The sequence below is a fragment of the Cetorhinus maximus genome, chromosome 9 (assembly GCF_964194155.1).
Source record: "Cetorhinus maximus chromosome 9, sCetMax3.hap1.1, whole genome shotgun sequence".
NCBI classification, from domain to species: Eukaryota; Metazoa; Chordata; class Chondrichthyes; order Lamniformes; family Cetorhinidae; genus Cetorhinus; species Cetorhinus maximus.
Window position 1 is genome coordinate 94,225,190 of NC_135887.1, and position 20,897 is coordinate 94,246,086.

Genomic DNA, 20,897 nt, shown 5'->3' on the forward strand with positions numbered 1-20,897 from the left:
TAGCTGGCCTATAGTTCCCTGTTCTTTCTTTCCCTGCTTTCTGGAAAAGCAGTCTAACATTTGCTACCTTCCAAACCACTGGAACCATTCCAGAATCTAGGGAATTTTAGAGGATCATAACTAATACTTCCTCCATCCCTGCTGCCACCTGTTTTAGAACCCTAGGATGTAGCTATCAGGTCTAGTAGATTTATTGGCGTTTAATCCCATTATTTTCTCCAGTACTTTTTAATTTCTAATTATTATTTTAAGTTTCTCAATCTCCTTTTGACTCTTGGTTCCCCCACTACTTCTGTAATGTTTCTTGCATCTTTTACTTTGAAGATAAACAAAAAATATCTGTTTAACATCTCTCCCATTTTCTTATTCCCTATTATAATTTCTCCTGTCTCAGCCTATAAGGGACCCACTACTCTCTTCCTTTCTATATACTTATAAAAGTACAAGTAAATTGTTATTTTCATAAATACTGTGCTGGTGGAATTCTGAAGTCAGGTTACTGTGGTCTTTGTGATAGTTATGGTTACTTGTGTGCACCAACAGGTTATATTTATATTTTAGTATTCACCTGTGAATGTGTGTTAGTGCTTTATGACAAGGAGATTAAAATAAATTTAAGGCTTAGCACAAAGACAATTGAATGTAAAGATAATTATATGGACAGGAGGTTTTGGAAAGAAATCCGCAAGTTTGTGACTGAGAAGCTATCCTCTGAAGATTGAATGGAAAGAGCTTTACCATCATCGACACCCCATCTAGGAAGTCACTATTGACTGCATCTAGGAAGTCACTATTGACTTAACTGGCCCAGCCACATAACACATCATAATGGTGACTGGAGAAGGTCAGAGTCTGGGTATTCTGTAGCAAATAACTCACTTCCTGATTTTACAAAGTTTTTCCACCACCTAAAAAGCATTGTCAAAATTGTGATGTAATGCTCTTTACTTGTCTAAATGGATGCAGCTCCAACAACACTCAAGAAACTCAACACCATCAACCCAGCTTGTTTAACTGGCATCCCGGCCTGCTTAATTGGCACCTCTTCCAGCACCAGAAACAGTCACTCCCTTCAGCACTCTGTTATAATCTCGGTCGAGACCAGTGACTAGTTTTTAAAAGAAATCTGAAATCCCAGCTATTTACTGAAAGAATTAAGCCAGTTTAAAACAAAAAAAAAATACTATACAAGAGTCAAAGTGTCACAGGCAGAATGTATTTGCTGTCTTGCAGCCTGTAATCAGTATGTTTTGTATGGAATGAGGTGTGTCATTTCTTACCCTTCAAGAGTGTGTTCCAATTAAACTATTTAGCAGCATGCTTTCATGAGTTTAAAATAAAGTAGGTCATTTATTCTCACACAATTACCCTGATGTAACATGTCACATGCTCAGTCTCACCCATACACACACACACACAAAGATTGAATACAGATAAAGATAGTGCACTTTTACAGATTACAGTTAATTTAGCCTCTAATTTACACTTCCAGACTCCCACATGGCAGGCATTTGGATTTTTGAATGGATTTAATGATTTAAAGTTGAAGTGAGGGTCTTGTAAAACAAAGGGTTCACAGCAGGTTGTGAGGTTTCCTGTAGTCGAATATCTAAGAGGTTGGTTCTCAGGTGAACTTTAAAATTAGAATAGGTTAAGTACTTTGGCTATTGATGGCTTGCAGCTAGTTTCAGAGTCTGGTTCTCAGGCTGGCTGATGACTGATGATTCTTAAAAGGCAAAGATGGCACAGGCTTCTCAGCAGCTGTTGTCTGGTCCACATTCTGCAGTCTATCCAGGTTTCTTCTAAATCTTGGGATAATAAAGGATCTCAGTATCAGAAGCCAGTTTTGGTCGCATGGTCAACAGCCATTGTCCACGCAGAATAGCTTAAAGCTAAAAGGCTGCTGATATATCATAGGAGATAGATTGTGATCTTTCACAGTTAACTGGTTGATAGCTGGTCTCGTCGGATTTCTTTTGTTGAAATGCAAACCGAGAGACATAGGGCAGGATTTTCTGCTCCCGTTGGCGGCAGGCATGTTTGTCTGTGTCAGCAGACAATATGGCAAGAAGGCCAAAATTCAGTTCTACGCCATTGTGAAATCAGTTTGCAATCGTCCACTCCACCTGTCAATGTTGGGCCACGTTTCCCACCATCCAATGCCGGGAACTTAATTTTAATGCACCTGCATCTCATCATTGTGTCTGCACACCAAATCATTCCCCCCTTGTCAAATTTATCTCCCACGTCAGCATGACTTCAGAACAGCGTGATTTATGACTGCCTTCAAAAGGCATGCACCTGGTGGACTGAACTTTGAGGGGAAGTCGGAGGTGAGTGCACACAACCGTGCACAGCAAGGGCTTCAATGTGGGTGGGGCCAGGGGGTGGTGGTGGGGTGGTGCAAGACAGCACAGGTTGATGGAAGTATATAAGCACATGCCGGGGGGTGGAGGGAGGGGTGCAGAGAGTGAGGGAGGTGGCCGCGAACTTAGAAAAGCTTGTCAAAAGTGAGCATTCTTCAACAGCTGAGACTGTTCAGCAGCAGTTCCATTGACGTGCTTGCAGTCGGGCCTCTAAAGCATCTCTGCCCACTCAAGCAATGCAAAAGGATGAATGTGCCACCAAATGCTCCAGAACTTTTCACCCCTCAGGCGCAGACTGCAAATTAATGTGCATTTTAGGGGGCTGCAGAACAACTAGACAACTGGCCAAGTTGTAGAATCCCCTTTCGAAAGGTGGCCGTGGAGCAACCACTGGTTGAGGTGCTCAGAGCCCCTTGAAATGCCTTTATTCAGGTTTGGATCAGTATTCCTCATGGTTCAAGCTAACAGTGCAGCCATGCAGTGTAGGTAAGGAGATGCCTGCACCTGAGCTGAGAGCACAGCAGGCAGTTGAGTGCCGCCAATCGGTCAACTGGAGTGGGCGGACGTTGGTGGGGATTGGGATAGCCATGGAGTACTTACATTCTGGCTATACAAGTAGTGGACAGCACTCTCTGGTAGGCGTGAAGGGGCCTTGAGACGCAACCGGAGCCAGAGACTTAACCAAGAGAGGTCCTGAGGAGACATATGCTAACCCACGTGTCTCTCTCTTTGATCCTGCAGGAGGAGAACATCCGGATCATGGAGCCTAGTGATCTAACGACATGCCTCATGGCTTACAGAGAGCAGAGAAGGTGGTGAAGAGTGCGATGGAGGCACCTGGCTCATCAAATGGAGGAGCACCAACCTCAAATGAAGGTGTGGCAGGGTCTTCTGCACATGCAGCTGAAGGTCCACAGTGAGCCGTCAATCAAAGGAGCCCCAGGCCTCTAAACGGCACTTGTCATTCCTGCAGATGACCAAGGACCAGTGTCGCCAAAGACTGCACATGTCTAGGGAACTGGTCGGTCACATATGCCACCTGCTGCAGAGTTTGGTGCCACAGGGACTTCACGGGCATCCACTGCCAGTGGCTGTGAAAGTGACTGCAGCACTCAGTGACTCCTTTCAGGGCTCCACAGGTAACATGTGTAGGATCGCGCAAACGTCCATCCACAAATGCATCCATGAGGTCACAGACACCATCTTTCTGAAGAAACACAACTTTGTATACTTCGATCTGAATCAAGAAAGCCAGGAAGCAAGAGCGCTGAGATTTGTCCAGGTCTCATGTTTCCCACAGTTGCAGGGTGCCATCGACTGCACTCATGTGGCGCTTAGATCACCGTGGAAACAAGCAATTCAGTCTGTGGAAAAGGTTTCCACTTGCTGAATGGTCAGCTGGTCTGCGACCACCACAAATGCATCCTGCAGGTATGAGTATGATTCCTAGGGATCGTCCACGACTCCTACATCCTCAGTAGGTCTCAGATTCCTGACATCGTCCAGGGTCCAGAGAGGCTGCAGGGTTGGCTCCGTGGGCACAAGGGCCATTCGGAGGGGATGTGGCTGATGATGTCCATGTAGCAGCCTCAGGTTGCAGCAGAGAGGCGGTATGATGAGGCTCATGCTGCAACCCAGACTTTGGTGGAGCAAAGAATTGGCATTTTGAAAATGAGGTTCCAGTGCCTTGACAGATCCAGTGGAGCACTGCAATACAGTCCCTAGAGGGTGTCACGTATCATCATAGCTTGCTGTGCAGCAAGCTGTGATGATGCATGACACATTCTAGGGATTGTATTGTGCTGTAACGGGTGGGTCGGGGTGGCGGGGGCAGTGGGGGGGGGGGGGGGGGGGGGGTCCTGCCTGAGGACTGAGGAGGAGATGGAAGAGTTGAACATCTCCAATGAGGAGTACATCTAAGGGGATGAGTACAATGAGGTCCTTGAAGGTGAAGATGCTGGCAATGAGGTCATCAAACTGGCTAGACGAGGTAGGCGTGCTCGTGAGACTCTAATAGATGCAAGATTCTTGGAGGATGATGACGAGATGCAGTGAGGACAATCCTGATATCCTCACCTTGCATCTGTGAACGTTTGACTCCTACGTGGCTGATGGGAGAACACATACACTCAAGTGCTCAGGCTCATGTCATGGAGACGCAGCAGAGGCCTTACTAGTCGTTAGATTCCAGGAGGATGATGACGACCCGCAGTGAGGACACTCCATAGATCTTCACATTGCCTCTGTGAAAGTCTGACTCCTGTCTGGCTGAGGGCAACTTGCTTGCGCTCTGCAATCAGGGTCTGATCAGGGTCATATCATGGAAATGCAGCCGTGAATCTTCAAGTGCACTGATCCTTTGGCAGTCTTCATCACCTGTACCCTTCATAACCGCACTGTCATCGAACACAGATGCTGAAGAGACAGGGGGCCAGCCCCACCTCAAAGGTGCTGAGAGCACACAGAGAGAATGACAGAACTCTGGGACACCTGCCCACACATTCTGGCAGCAATGACAAGCACCATCGAGGTGCCGGCATCACTAATGTGCCCGGCAAGTGTGAAGCCAGACCATCACTTTGCTCTGAAGGTTACCCGCCCGCACAGGGTAAAGGCCCCAGACTGAGATACCTGCCTTTATCTTGTGAAGGAGCCAAGACTTTTTTTATTCATTTACGGGATGTGGGTGTTGCTGACTAGGCCAGTATTTATTGCCCATCCCTAATTGCCCTCGAGAAGGTAGTGGTGAGCTGCCTTCTTGAACCTCTTAAGTCCCTGGGGTGTAGATACACCCACAATGCTGTTAGGGAGGATATTCCAGGATGTTGACCCAGCGACAGTGAAGGTACGGCAATATATTTCCAAGTCAGGATGGTGAGTGGCTTGAAGGGGAACTTCCAGATGGTGGTATTCCCATGTATGTGCTGCCCTTGTCCTTCTAGATGGTAGTGGTCGTGGGTTTGGAAGGTGCTGCTTAAAGAGCCTTGGTGAGTTTAGTGCATCTTATTGATGGTACATACTACTGCCAATGTTCGTAGGTGGTGGAGGGAGTGAATGTTTGTAGAAGGGCTGCCAATCAAGCGAGCTGCTTTGACCTGGATGATACTAAGCTTCTTGAGTGTTGGAGCTGCAATCATCCAGGCAAGTAGAGAGTATTCCATCACACTCCTGACTTGTGCCTTGTAGATGGTGGACAGGCTTTGGGGAGTCAGGGGATGAGTTACTCGCCACAGGATTCCTAGCCTCTGACCTGCTCTTGTAGTATTTATATGGCTAGTCCAGTTCAGTTTCTGGTTAATGGTAACCCCAGGATGTTGACAGTGGGAGATTCAGTGATGGTAATGCCATTGAATGTCATGGGGTGATGGTTAGATTCTCTCTTGTTGGAGATGGTCATTGCCTACCACTTGTGTGGCATGAATGTTACTTGCCACTTGTCAGCCCAAGCCTGGACATTGTCCAAGTCTTGTTGCATTTGGACATGAACTGCTTCAGTATCTGTGGAGTCGCAAATGGTGCTGAATATTGTGCAATCATCAGTGAACATACCCACTTCTGACCTTATGATGGAAAGAAGGTCATTGATGAAACAGCTGAAGATGGTTGGGCCTAGGACACAACCCTGAGGAACTCCTGCAGTGATGTCATGGAACTGAGATGACTGACCTCTAACAACCACAACCATCTTCCTTTGTGCTAGGTATGACTCCATTCAGCGGAGAGTTTTCCTCCTGATTCCCGTTGACTCCAGTTTTACTAGGGCTCATTGTTGCCACACATCGTCAAATACAGCCTTGACTGTCAAGGACAGTCACTCTCACCTCACCTCTGGAGTTCAGCTCTTTTGTCCATGTTTGAACAAAGACTGTAAGGAGGTCAGAAGCTAAGTGACCCTGGTGGAACCCAAACTGAGCGTCAGTGAGCAGGTTATTGCTAAGCAAGTGCTGCTTGATAGCACTGTTGATGACCCCTTCCCTCAATTTACTGATAAGGGAGAGTAGACTGATGGGGTGGCAATTGGTCGAGTTGAATTTGTCCTGCTTTTTTTGTACAGGACATGCCTGGGAAACTTTCCACATAGCCTGGTATGTAGTCTGTGTTGTAGCTGTACTTGAACTGCTTGGCTGGACTGCAGAAAGTTCTGGAGCACAAGTCTTCAGTACTATTGCCAGAATACTGTCAGGGTCCATAGCCTTTGAAGTATCCAGTGCCTTCAGCAGTTTCTTGATATCATGTGGAGTGAATTGAATGGACTGAAGACTGATATCTGTCATGCTGGGGACCTCTGGAGGACGCCAAGATGGGTCATCAACTCGGCACTTTTGGCTGAAGGTTGTTGCGAATGCTTCAGTCTTATCTTTTGCACTGATGTGCTGGGCTCCCCCATCATTGAGGATGGGGATATTTGTGGAGCTTCCTCTTCCAGTGAGTTGTTTAATTGTCCAACACCATTCACGACTGGATGTGGCAGGACTGCAGAGCTTAGGTCTGATCTGTTGGTTGTAGGATCACTTAGTTCTATCGCTTGCTGCTTATGCTGTTTGGCACGAAAGCAGTCCTGTATTATAGTTTCGCCAGGTTGAGGCTTCATTTTTAGGTATGCCTCGTGCTGCTACTGGTATGCCCTCCTGCACTCTTCATTGAATCAGGGTTGATCCCCTGGCTTGGTGGTAATAGTAGAGTGGGGGACATGCTGGGCCATGAGGTTACAGATTGTGGTTAAATATAATTCTGCTGCTGTTGATGGCCCACAGCACCTCATGGTTGCCCAGTCTTGAGTTGCTAGATCTGTTCGAAATCTATCCCATTTAACACGGTAGTAGTGCCACACAACACAATGGAGGGTATCCTCAATGTGAAGGATCACAACTGAATGACACGAACACTGCTCAGCACAACAAAGAGCCATAGACAAGGAGACATTCTTGGGAGTTTCTTCACAATAGTGAATCTTATGTAGAAGTGATTAACACTGTGCCCATGCATTGCAACTACATCTTCTTAACTTTTCTAACCATGCCGCTATGTTTTGGTGCTCCCCCGACAACCCCAGTGGTGGCGGAACCAACCTGTTGACTGCTCTGCCCTGTCTGTGATGACCTTGGCGGCTGTCCTCTGGAGGGCTGAGACCTGGAAGACCCCAGCCTGCTTTGGTTATCTGCTGTGGGCCAGGTGCACTCTCCTTGATCTGTGGAGATGATGGGAAGAGGGAATTTGGATCGGCTAGACATTCCCGGTGTCACCTGGATGGATGGCCCCGGGGTGTTGAGCTGCTGGTCCTTTTCCCTATGGGTGCCCGACAGCCCATGGCTGACCCCTCGTGGAGAAGGGGAAGTTGGAGTGAGATCGAGCTGCCCTGCACCTTTCTCACATTGACACTGTTGGAGGCCAACTATGGCATCAATGATGGAGTTCAGCACACGCAGCAGTGCAGGACTGATGTCTTGGACCAAGGTCTCCATGGCGGCCTCCACCCTACCAGTGTTGACCTCGGTGAGTTGGCACGCTTGCGCAATCACCTCCGACCGAAGGTATATGGACACCTCCACTGTCCCCTGCAATCTGAGACATGCAGCGGACATCCCTTCCTGATATTCCCATGATTGTCTTCGCAGCTCCAGTAAATGAGGTAGGTCCGAGTCCATAGACTCATCATTCCACAGATAACATTCATCTTGATATGTACATTCCCCAACACCATCCTCACCACCCGGGGCCCTCCAGGTCTCAGCAGATTCCTCAACTCCAACAGTCCTCCCGAGTGCCGGTGACCTCAGGTGTCCCTCCCTCCGCCTGCTGTGGAACAGATTGTGTGCAGTGCTCACCAGATTGTGATCCCGAGGCTGCTCTACATCTAGATCCCATTAATGTGTTTGTCGCTGCACTGGTGGAGGATGTGGGTGAGCGCCATGATGGGCCTTTAACGGTGCTGCCTTCAGGGTCCTCATCCAAGATGCTCTTGGCGCTGGGGTCAGGGCAACGTGGCAGATGTGCCTAGGATAGAAAGTGAAGATTATTAGTGCTTGGCAGCCGGGTTACACACAGAACAGTGGACACAGAGCAGTGTTGAGAGAGGGATGATTTGATGCAGGATCCTCACATGGATGCTTACTGTTGACCTCACCATTGCCACAAGATTGGTCCACATCCTCTCTGGCTAGCTCCAATGTGCGATTCTCAAATGGAGTGAGGACCTTAATGTCCAGCAGTCCACCCCAGGTCTGGGACCCCTCTAGTTGATTGTACGTGATCTTGTCCTGCAAAAAGACAAATGGCGAGAGGGTGAGCAAGGCGCATGCCAGGCCAAATGAGAAGGATGCCAGACATGTGAGTGTGCTGAGTGTAGCCATGGACAGGATGAGGAGACGATCTCCAGAGGAGATGAGGCCAGATGGATATGTGATGATGCATGTGAGAGAGTGAGTGATGATGTCCCTTGAGCTGGCAGTGAGTGAGATGCCAGTGAATGTGTGATGGGCTTCTGAGTGGATGAACTGAGAATGATGAGATAGTTGACTTACCTAGCAGCATGGATGAGATCATTCATCCATTTTCTGTGCTGGGATGGCCAGCCTCTTGTGTGCAGCATTGGCACTGACCACCATTGCTATTGCCCTGACTCAGCCTCCTCCCCCCGTCAGCACAGGGAGTGCTCAGCGCTTCTGGGTGCGTGTCACACTGGGCGGGCCTTAATTGGCCTGCCCACATAAAATGGCGTTGCGCCCGCTCCTGCACGCCACCCCCCCACCCCCCACCCCCCACCCCTGACGGGGAGAAAACTCTCCCCAAAGTCCTTCCAAACTCAAAGAATTTCAGCTCCTCTTCTTCTAGGATTTAGCCTGATCCCCAGCTGACAATCAGTTTCAGTTTCCCCAGAAGTTCTGGTTTCCAATCCCAATTTCAGTTTTAGTTCCCTTAGAAGCTGTAAGGGTTAGTTTCCTTTCTCAGTTTCCCTTTTCAAATAGGATCTGTCTCAAAAAATACAAGCTTTGAAACCACAGATTCCATCATAACTTATGCACATATTATGCAGTGTCATCTAAAATTTGCACTGCAACTACACACCAAGTCTTTTTCAACAGCACCTCCCAAACCCGCAACTTCTACCACTTAGAAACACAAGGGCATCAATGCATGGGAACACCACCGCTTGCAACTTTCCCTCCAAGTTACACACCATCTTAACTTGGAATGTATCACTGTTCCTTCATCGTCGTTGGGTGAAACCCAGAAAGTCCCTACCCACAGTGGGACAGTGGGAATACAGTGGTTCAAGTAGGTGGCTCACCATCACCTAATAAATGCTAGCCTTGCCAGCAATACCAAAAACCCATGAACAGATAGATAAAGTTTAAAAAAAGTAACAAGTAATTTATTTGAGCCTGGAGTGTGGTCATCGAAGATTTTCAAAATAGGCTCGATGGAGACCAGGAAGAATTTTTCTTAAAAGAACAATGATCCTGGAATCAACTTGTTAAGATACATGAAGTTAATGCAATATAATGGGTATAGAGGTGAGAGAGAGAGCTGCAATTTCTGCAGGAGAGATCTCAAACTGCAGGAGTAAAAGTATTGACACAAAATAGTTGCTAATGCAAGTCCTTGCCTTAAATGTTTTGGTCTTCAGCAGAACTAAAAGTTAAATGGTACTCTAACCAAAATTATACTGAGATCCTGCTATTGAAAAAACTGTAGCTCGATCTATTGAATTGATTCAAATGATTTAAGATGATCACAAGGTAAATTAGATATGATAACAAAATACTAAATACCGAACAATCCATTTTTCCCACTTCTATCTATTCTGTTCTGTGGTCCAGTGTCATTTTGCTTCCAACACTGACAAACCTTATGAACTCTCTAAATCAATGAGGTCGTTAGTTTCATGCTGGTTTGATTGAAGTTACTGGCAATATTGCGTCCATGATGAATAGAGTTAAAATAGTCAAATTTGATTTTACTTTGAGCTGTGCAGTTGGCAAATAGCCTGGAGCAGACCTGTGCCAAAAAAGAGGTAAAAGACTTACATTTATGTACTGCCTTTCACAATCTCAGGGATGTTCCAAAGTGCTTTACTGCCATGAAGTATTTTGGAAATGTGGTATCATTTGAAATGTGGGAAATATGGCATCCAGTTTGCACACAGCAAGCTCCCACAAACAGCAATGTGATAATGACCAAATAATCTGTTTTTGTGATATTGATTGAGAGAAAATATTGGTCAGAACACAGGTATAATTCCCCTGATCTTGTTCAAAACAGTGCTGAGAGATCTTTTATGTCCACCTTAAAAAGGTTTAATGTCTCTTCGGAAAGTCAGCATCTCCAATAGGACAGCACACAGTCAGCACTGTGCCTGCATTTTATGCTTAAGTCTCTGGAGTGGGGCTTGAACCTACAACTTTGTGACTCAGAGGCAAGAATGCTACCAACTAAACCACAGCTGCCAGCTCACACCAGGCATGCATCATCCAGTTCTACTTTTGGTTGTTATAGAACATTTCTTCATTTTTAAAAGTATCATAACAAGAAAGATCTTCTACTGGCTTAATCCACTACTGAACGCTTCAATAGCTCATAATATTCTTGGAATAAAATTGCATTTTTGGACTCTCATTTAATTCTCAACAGTTTGATGCATATTACTCGCTTGCAATTAGACCATGGAGAAACTTGCATAATGATAGATGTGTACTTACCACATTTATACTCTGGACATCCACATGGATTGGCTGTGATATTTCTATGCTGCTGCTCTATATGTAACACCTCTCCCTACAAGTGTCAAATTATTGAATGGTTATAAGTCTGCAGACAAAAGCACATTACATCAAACGATAGGAGTATGCTACTTACCAGTTTGCACTGAGGTTTAGGAACTGTGTCACAAGCACATTCTAAAAAAAGAAATTAAAACTTGGTTACTTCAGTCATGGAATCTGGCAATTTGTTGGAATGTTTCCCAATCCAAAAATCTGTCATCGTACCGCAAGAATGAAATGGGCAACACAGATCTGGACTCCATGCCTCAACTCCTTTCATTCCTGAAGGACATTGAAACCTCGGACAATGAATGATTTCACAAACTAAGAGAAACAGAGCAGAGATTATTATAAATAAAAAAAGTCTGGATGGTTATGAATTGAACTGTAACTATAGATCTCACAATATAGTTGTTCAAGCTATAATCTTGTAGGTGTGTCTTATACCAGCTCAAGACTGATAGCTGTGAAGTACGAAACATAACCAGAAAGTTCAAACTGCCCCATCATGAGTGAGGTCTGCAAACTAGGCTTGTAAAGTATATAAGATTTAACAGATCACTTAAGCCATTTTAAACCTCTGCAGTGGAGCTATTGGGGAAGATTTGTTGGAGTATCATAGACAGCACCAAAGCTAAATTTTGAATATGTCAGTGGATGAAGCTCTCCATTAACAGCATGGATTTGTAGCGACCAGTTTTCCTCTGATTTGCCGAGTGTCAATCACATATCTTCTTCATCACAGTGACCATCTAACTCCACTTATGTAACAACACCACCCCCCTCCACCCTGCATCGCCCCCTCCCGTCATCTCACCACTGAATCCCTCATCAATGCCTTTGTCACCTCCAGATTTAACTATTCCAATGCTCCCCTTAGTCAGCCTCCAAATCTCCAAACTCTTCACATTCCAGCTCATTCAAAATTTTGCTGGTGGCATCTTAACCCACCTCAAATGCTGCTCACCCACAACACTGTTCTCTCTGAGCTACATTGGCTACCAGTTCCATGACATACCCAATTAAAATTATCATCCATGTACCTAAATCCTTATATACTCTTGTCCTTTGTTAACTCTGTAACTTCCTGTAGCCTTCAAACCAATTTGATTTCTCCATTCCTTTTGATTCTCACCTTGTGACCACCATGGTTCCCCACAACCAAAATGCCACCGCCCACCCACCCCATCTTTCAGCCGAGGTTCCACATTCAGGAATCCCCTTCTTAACCTGCTCTTCCTCGCCATTGCCTTTGCTTCCTTTTAAACTTTCTTTCAAACCCATCACTTCAACCAAACTTTTTTGTGAGATGGTGTGAAGAATGTGGGGTAGGTGCAGGCATTGTAATTAAATGTCAGTGAGCTGAGAGTGACATCACTAGAGTTAGTGGGCCATACTGCTTGTGCCCAGCCCTTTTAATCTGAGAAGGAGAAGCAACAGGTATGTGAAGGACCTAAAATGCTAGATACCTTTTTTCACAGTCCAGTACGAGCTTTATTGGCTAGAAACAAAGACAATTACCTAGGGCCCAGGCTATGGTGGGAGCCCCAATCAACTAAGTCGTGAAAATCACATAAAGTGCAGATGCAAGGAGCCTCTGACCAGGGCACCCAAGAGTCTAATGCCAGCACAGTTACAGATCAGGCTTTGTGATCTTTTTGCTGCTATTTTGGAGAATGATTGCAAGGCTCTAAAACCAGCAGATATTAGCACTACCGTATCTCTCTTATGTCTGCAGCAGAACTAGCTTTTCTTCGAGGATTTTGGATGCACACCCTACCAAAGAACAGGTTTCTGCAGATGACCTGAATTGCAAAGTACATGTGGGGTCACATGGGGCACACCATAAGTAAGTCCATCTGTTCAGAGAGAGGAAATTCAATCTCTAAAATTATTCCAATGCTTCTGTTGAGCTAAAGCCCTAGCAATATGAAAAGGTGCAATCTTGGGCTGATTGGATTCTGAAGTCAGATCACAACTAGATCTCTCTCTATTACCTCTTTCTGTCTGTTTGTAAGCTATAACTGTTACATGTTTTTGGAATGTAAAACATTATTCTCACCACATTGGTAGGCTGGACAACACATCTCAGTGGTATTGTTGTCAACGGTAAGGATTTCTCCTTTCTGGCAGGTGGGAATTTTCTCAGCGCAAGCACCACACACTAAGTATAGGGAAACATAAAGTGTTACCGTCATATTGAATATGAGGTGTTAACATTACTTCTAAGGATCAGTTAAAACTTTCAGTTTTAACATCTAACTGCAATATTATTATATTGAAGCTTAATGTTTTTGAATGAAATTCCTCCTTTCGCTATTTTAGCAGAGGCTGTTACAAGTTTAGGTTCTTGTCTTTCTTGGGTTCAGTAGCATCAATCACTCCTGTAAGTGGACCCTACCCCTTTTCCATGCAATCAGTGACTTTCAATGTCCAATATTAACTGTTAGTGTAACCCAGTGAGGTAACAATGATATCCTGTTGTGATTTGAATTGGACATTATATCTTTCATATCTGTCCTCAGGTGTAGGGAGCAGAGGGAGAATTCATAAAAAGCCAAAGGCCTTTGGAACAGCCCTTCCCAAATTTCCAAACATTCAAAAATTCTGAAGACAAACAATGGAGAATAAAATAAAGATGTAAATTTAACTAAGTATTCTGAGCTTTTGAGGGAAGACTGCCAGGGCCCTAGAATGATTCCTTGACTTTCTCTGCCTTGCTGTGGATAAGTGCCCTGTCCCTCAAAGACCCTGCTGATGTCAGATCACGGTGGGGGATACGTTGTGTCATTCCACTTCAAGTCACAGTGCGAAGATAAACCCAGTAACCAAACACCAGCAATTCATTTAGCATTTTTGGAAATACCGTCACAACGACAAGCATTGATTTAACCAGGTATTATCTTAATGGCCCAGATTTAGTGGTGGTAATGATAGCAAAATGTAAGTGTTTGTCGTAATTATGCTACAAAAATGGACAGCAACTTCTGCAGTCCACATATATGTAGACTAATGTGGAAATATAGAGTTTGCTGATTGTGATTCTTTGCTTCTCCAGAGGATGTGCTGTTGAAGTCCCACAGACTGAAAACAATGGGAAATCTTCAAACTGACAAGGACTTCCACTCTTACACTGTTGGTCTTGCTGGGAAAACCTTTGAAAAAGTTTTCAACAGAATACCAAGTTCATAATTACTGCTAAGCAGGCAAACCAGCCCTAAAAAACCTAATTTCAAAAATCTGCACATTTGGAGATCCTCTTGATTTAAATTGCTACAATGCTGACTGCAGTGGAGAGGGAAGCAGTGGGGCCAGGCACTGGATAATCCAGAGACCCAGGGTAATGCTCTGAGGACCCGGGTTCGAATCCCACCATGGCAGATTGTGGAACTTGAATTCAATTTTAAAAATCTGGAATTAAACGTCTAATGATGAAAACATTATCGATTGTTGTAAAAATAAATCAATCTGGTTCAATAATGCTCCTTAGGGAAGGAAATCTGCTGTCCTCATGTGACTCCAGACCCACAGCAATGTGGTTGACTCTTAAATGCCTTCTGAAATGGCCTAGCAATGAACTCAGTTTATCCAACCACTATAAAGCCAATCAAAAGGAATGAAACCAGATGCATTAACCTAGGCACTAGAAACAACAATGGCAAACCCAGCCCTGTCGACCCTGCAAAGTTCTCCTTACTAATGTCGGGGGGCTTGTGCCAAAATTGGGAGAGCTGTCTCGCATATAGTCAAACAACAGCCTCACATAGTCATACTCATGGAATCATACCTTATAGATCATGGCATAAACACCGCCATCACCATCCCTGGGTATGTCCTGACCCACCGGCAGGACAGGCCCTGCAGAGGTGGTGGCACAGTGGCATGCAGTCGGGAGGGAGTTGCCCTGGGAATCCTCAACATCGACTCTAGACCCCATGAAATCTCATGGCATCAGGCCAAACATGGGCAAAGAAACCTCCTGCTGATTACCACGTACCGCACCCCCCTCCCTCCATGAATCAGTACTCCTCCATGTTGAACACCACTTGGAAGAAGCACAGAGGGTGGCAAGGGCTCATAGTGTACTTCAATGTCCATCACCAACAGTGGCTCAGTAGCATCACTACTGACTGAGCTGACCAAGTCCTAAAGGACATAGCTGCTAGGCTGGGTCTGCGGCAGGTGGTGAGGGAACCAACAAGAGGGAAAAACATACTTGACCTCATCCTCGCCAACCTACCTGCCGCAGATGCATCTGTTCATGACAGTATCGGTAGGGCTGACCACCGCACAGTTCTTGTGGAGACAAATTCCTGTCTTCACGTTGAGGATACCCTCCAACGTGTTGTGTGGCACTACCACCATGCTAAATGGGATAGATTTTGAACAGATCTAGCAACTCAAGACTGGGCATCCATGAGGAGCTGTGGGCCATCAGCTGCAGCAGATTTGTATCCAACCACAATCTGTAATCTCATGGCCTGGCATATCCCCCACTCTATCATTACCAACAAGCCAGGGATCAACCCTGGTTCAATGGAGAGTGCAGGAGGGCATACCAGGCATATCTTAAAATGAGGTGTCAACCTGGTGAAGCTACAACACAGGGCTACTTGCATGCAGTAGCAGTAAGTGATAGACAGAGCTAAGCAATTCCACAACCAATGGATCAGATCTAAGCTCTGTAGTTCTGCTACATCTAGTCATGAATGGTGGTGGACAATTAAACAACTTACTGGAGGAGGAGGCTCCATAAATATCCCCATCCTCAATGGTGTAGGAGCCTAGCATATCAGTGCAAAAGATAAGGCTGAAGCATTCACAACAATCTTCGGCCAGAAGTGCCAATTGGATGATCCATCCAGACAATGATCATCTCCAACAAGAGCAAATCTAACCATGGCCCCTTGACATTCAATAGCATTACTATCACTGAATCCCTTACTATCGACATCCTAGGGGTTACCATTGACCAGAAACTGAACTGGACTAGCCATATAAATACTGTGGCTACAAGAGCGGGTCACAGGCTAGGAATCCTGCAACGAGTAATTCACCTTCTGACTCCCAAAGCCTGTCCACCACCTAAAAGGCATTTTAAAACCAAGTTTGGTTTCTGACAAAATGAAACTTATTTAATTATGCATCAGAACCCCAAAATTCTTAAAACTGATTGGAATAAACTATTGTTAAATTGTTTAATTTTGAATCAAATTTGTGCATTGGTCAACTTACTACAGATGTATGCTAAGCAACAACTGCCATCTGCGCGGGTAGCAATCAAAGTTTGGTCCTCTCGACAAGTTGGAATATCAGACTCACACTTATCTGGATCACATTCTGTAAAAAATGAACAGCCTGTCAGACAAAGCACTAAATAAATTGCACGGATTAAGTTTAAAACTTTTTCAGAATGTTTATTACTTTGCAAGTATATATTATACAAGCACTCAAAATTTAAAGATTCAAAATTATTTATTCTTTATTTTTGCAGCATCTCATGCATCACCCTAACCCAAAAACTGTTCATTTTGGGGGTTACAGGCTTTTCTCAACAGCACACCTTCATCAGCTGCTTGGAGATGCTACAGGGTGACTTGTCCACTTGGTTATTCTCATCATCCGTGTGTGCAGCTACCCAGCTGTCTATTCTGCAACCCCTATGAAGGCACACTTGAATTTGTGGAACTGTAGGTGCAAAGCTGCATCATTGCCACAGAGAATTTTATAATATGAATTGCAGGTGATAAAAAATAATTTGCAATGTGAAATGTTTATTTATCCTTTTCTATCTTTACTTTACTAGATGGGTTTCCTGGTCATTAATATTCAGCAGAAATAGAGTAGATTTGCTTAAGTTGTTGCATAATGACATTATAAATTAGTTTAAAAATCGATTTGTAATGTAGCAACAAGGTTGTGGTTGGTGGCCAATCATCTCAGCCCTAGGACATCACTGCAGGATTTCCTCAGGGTAGAGTTCTAGGCCCAACCATCTTCAGTTGCTACATCAATGACTTTCCCTCTATCATAAGGTTAGAAATGGGATGTTCGTTGATGATTGCACAGTGTTCAGACCATTTGTGAGCCTCAGATACTGAAGCAGTATGTTCCTGTCTCCAGCAAGACCTGGACAACATTCAGGCAACTAACATTTGCCTGGCAAGTGCACGGGACCAGCCATTTAAATGCTGTGGCTACAATTGCAGGCCAGAGGCTGTAAATCCTGCAGCAAGTAACTCATTATCTGACTCCTCAAAGTCTGTCCACCATCTATAAGAAACATAAGGAGTGGGATGGAATACTCTCCACTTGCCTACATGAGTGTAGCTCCAACAACAGTCAATAAGTTCAGCACCATCCAGGACAAAGCAGTCTGCTTGATTGGGACCCCATTCACCACCTTAAAAATTCACTCCCTCCACTACCAGCACACAATGGAACCAGTGTGTACATTTACAAAACGCACTATAGCTGCTCGACAAGGCTCCTTAAACAACGTCTTCCAAATTCATGGCCTCTACCATTTAGAAGGACAAAGGCAACAGATGCTTCGGTCACCACCACCTACAAGTTCTCCTCCAAGGCACCCACCACCCTGACTTGGAATTATTTCCTTTGTTGTTGCAGGTCAAAATCCTGGAACTCCATTCCTAACAGCACTGTGGGTGTACGTACACCAGGTGGACTGCAGCGGTTCAAGGGGACAGCTCACCATCACCTTCTCAAAGGCAATCAAAGATGGGCAACAAATGCTGGCCTTGCCAGCGTGGCTCTCATCCTATCTTTCTCTTCAGGTACCATGCCCTAAGATGGCATTGGCAACAATGGACTTCCATGTTAATTTTGCTCTGGAGGCATGGATCATCTTCATTGGTGGTACATTTATCCACTTTGTGAGGTTCTTTAGAAGGATCATTCTTTGTAAACCTTGATCTCTCTTAGCATCAATCTTTCCCATCAGCATCAAACTTTCTAAATCATAATTTTGTAATCCATGCCCAAGAAATTCTAACCATCTCTTCCTAATCTTGGTCAGCAGAGTTCTTTTGGTCTCAGGTTTTACTAGAACCTCTTCATTGGTAGTGTGACTTGTCCAAGATATCGTCATTATTCGCCTCAAAACCCACAACTCTGTAACCTCAATTCTTCTCTGCATTGCTTCACTGATCGTCCAACATTCACTTCCGTATGTCAAAATTGGTGTGATGTAGCATTCCAGGTTTCTCAGCTTTGTTTTCATGGCTAATTTTGAGTTGATCATAATCTATTTCATTTTTCGAAATACATCTATGACTATTCCAATCCTTCATCTCTTGGTCGCACTTTCCGTTCGATGTTAACATACTCCCTAGGTAACAAAATTTGTCTACCTGTGTGACCTTTTCATTCCTTACATTCTGGTATGATTGCCTTTTTGGACACTACTAGACATTGTATTTTCTTACAATTTATGCTCAGCCCTTTCTTCTCACTTTCACTCACTACTCTATCCAAAATCTTTTGCGGTTTCTCTTCAGAGTTGGCAATAAAAATGGTGCCATTGGCACATCTTATATTATTAAGGCTGGAACCTCCAACTAATAACCCAGGAAGGTCTTCAATCTCTCTAAGAATGTTTTCACTATACAAATTGAATAAATCTGGGGAGAACACACACCCCTGTCTGACCCCTCTTTTAATCTTCACAAAAACACTTAGATTGCTCTCAACTTTTACGGCTGCAGTTTGTTCCCAATAAAGATTTCTTATTATTCTAAGGTCCGCATGACACAGGAGAAATCCTAGAAGTCTTAAGTAAATCCATATTTATTGCACTCCCTAAAAAGCCCAGAGCAATTGAATGTGAACTTCATCACATTTTCAGTCTGATGATTCACATTACTAAGATCCTTCTTCGAGTACTGATGAATAGGGCTAAGAGCAAGATAAAGCCAGAAATTTCAGCTCTTCAATGTTATTTCCTGGAAGACAGAGGAACAAGAAATGCTATCTTTATGGTAAGTGTGCTATCAGAAAGAGGCATGGGAATGAAAAAAATGTATTCATGTGTTTTATTGGTTATAGTACAGCATTTGATAAGGTGAAACATGAAGAGCTGAACTGCACGTTAGAATCTCCTGATCTTGATGGCAAGGATCTTAGCGTCTCAGGAATCTTTATTGGGAACAAGCTGCAGCTGTAAAAGTTGAGAACGATCTCATCCCACACGTGAGTTAAAAAAAGAGTATTTCTTCCCCAGTGACATTACAAAGACAAGCTAAAAATTAATTCAAAATTCTACATGTCAGCCATGGCTCATGTAGTGGTGTTATGAATGTGAGATTTATAAGACTATTATGTTTTAAACGGTCTATTTTAATTTAAGATAAAACCAAATGTTCTGTGTGGGGAATGGTGTGATCGTACTAATTCTACCCTTAGACAGGCCATTAAGGTACGGTATTAGAGGAAAAAGGCCCAGGCCGAAACCTCTAAAAAATCAAGGGCCAGTTTTAATACCCTGACACCAAAGAGGGACAGCTGGCCTTTTTGGACACAGAATTTCAAGGTGGAATTTTATCCAAGGCACACCAACCCCGGCAATGCAACAGGAAGTGTGCATCACTTCTGCTCTCTTGCTTTTTACTGGTTCCCACTCAATTACAATTAAAATTTAAAGTGCTGGTGATGTGCATGGGAGACACTTGCAATTTCGCAGTGTGGGAAGCTTTTCAGTGGTGAAACCTGCTGTCAGCCAATAATGCAGCAGGTACGGGCAGGCTAGAAAAGAGCCTCCTGGATAAACAGGAAGGCTCTTCATCACAGAAACATCTTTCCTGCCCATCTCCACTGCCATTATCATAAGACTTATTGGGAGCACAAAGGTGGTGTTTCTCAAATTAAAATTTCACTCATAAGTAATTCCCATTACATTGGTTTCATCTTATTCATGTGTGCATCATTATTTGTTGGGACTAGCTTAGTCAGGGAGCAAAATGTACTGGCATGTCTTATGCTTGGCATATATTGATGGTTGCAGGGGAGTTAGGGGCATTGCTTTATTGTGGAAGAAATAATGTGTTTTTGTGTTTACCCTTGATTGAATTTCCATGTTAGTGTCCAGTGTTGTACTCACCACTCTGTGGGTCATGGCTGAAGTTGCAGTCTCAGCTGCTATGCATTGTAAAGGAAATTATCAGAGATCATTCTCAGCGGTGATAATTGAAATGTTGTAGGTGAACTCAATGCGCTGTAAGGATTCTCCCAGCCAGCACCCTGAGATGGACCCACATGTGGACTGTACTGACACAGCCCTTCATTTTCATACCTTGGCTGACTGTTTCCACCACACCCCTCCATGCCCCGGCCCCACCTTCTGCCCTCCTTTGGATCCCTATCCCACTCCTCCATGTCACCGATCCCACTCTACAAAGAACAAAGAACAAAGAAAAGTACAGCACAGGAACAGGCCCTTCGGCCCTCCAAGCCTGCGCCAATCATATTGCCCGTCAACTAAAACATTTTGCACTTCCGGGGTCCGTATCCCTCTATTCCCATCCTATTCATGTATTTGTCAAGCTGCCTCTTAAACACCACTATCGTACCTGCTTCCACCACCTTCTCTGGCAGCGAATTCCAGACACTCACTACCCTCTGCATAAAAAACTTGCCCTGCACATCACCTTTATAGTTTTCTCCTCTCACCTTAAATCTTTGTCCCCTAGTAATTGACTCTTCCACCCTGGGAAAAAGCTTCTGACTATCTACTCTGTCCATGCCACTCATA

At 44.5% G+C, this 20,897-nt stretch overlaps 1 protein-coding gene across 1 annotated transcript in view; it reads right to left on the minus strand.

The window, feature by feature from the left end:
* Window positions 1-20,897, minus strand: part of otog (otogelin) — a 322,018-nt gene that overhangs the window by 21,494 nt on the left and 279,627 nt on the right. The window contains exons 44-48 of the mRNA XM_078549607.1: window positions 16,364-16,468; window positions 13,191-13,292; window positions 11,354-11,452; window positions 11,223-11,263; window positions 8,479-8,623 (exon numbers count right to left, since the gene is read on the minus strand). Coding sequence (XP_078405733.1) covers window positions 8,479-8,623; window positions 11,223-11,263; window positions 11,354-11,452; window positions 13,191-13,292; window positions 16,364-16,468 — 492 coding nt within the window. The remainder of the gene's footprint in view (window positions 1-8,478; window positions 8,624-11,222; window positions 11,264-11,353; window positions 11,453-13,190; window positions 13,293-16,363; window positions 16,469-20,897) is intronic.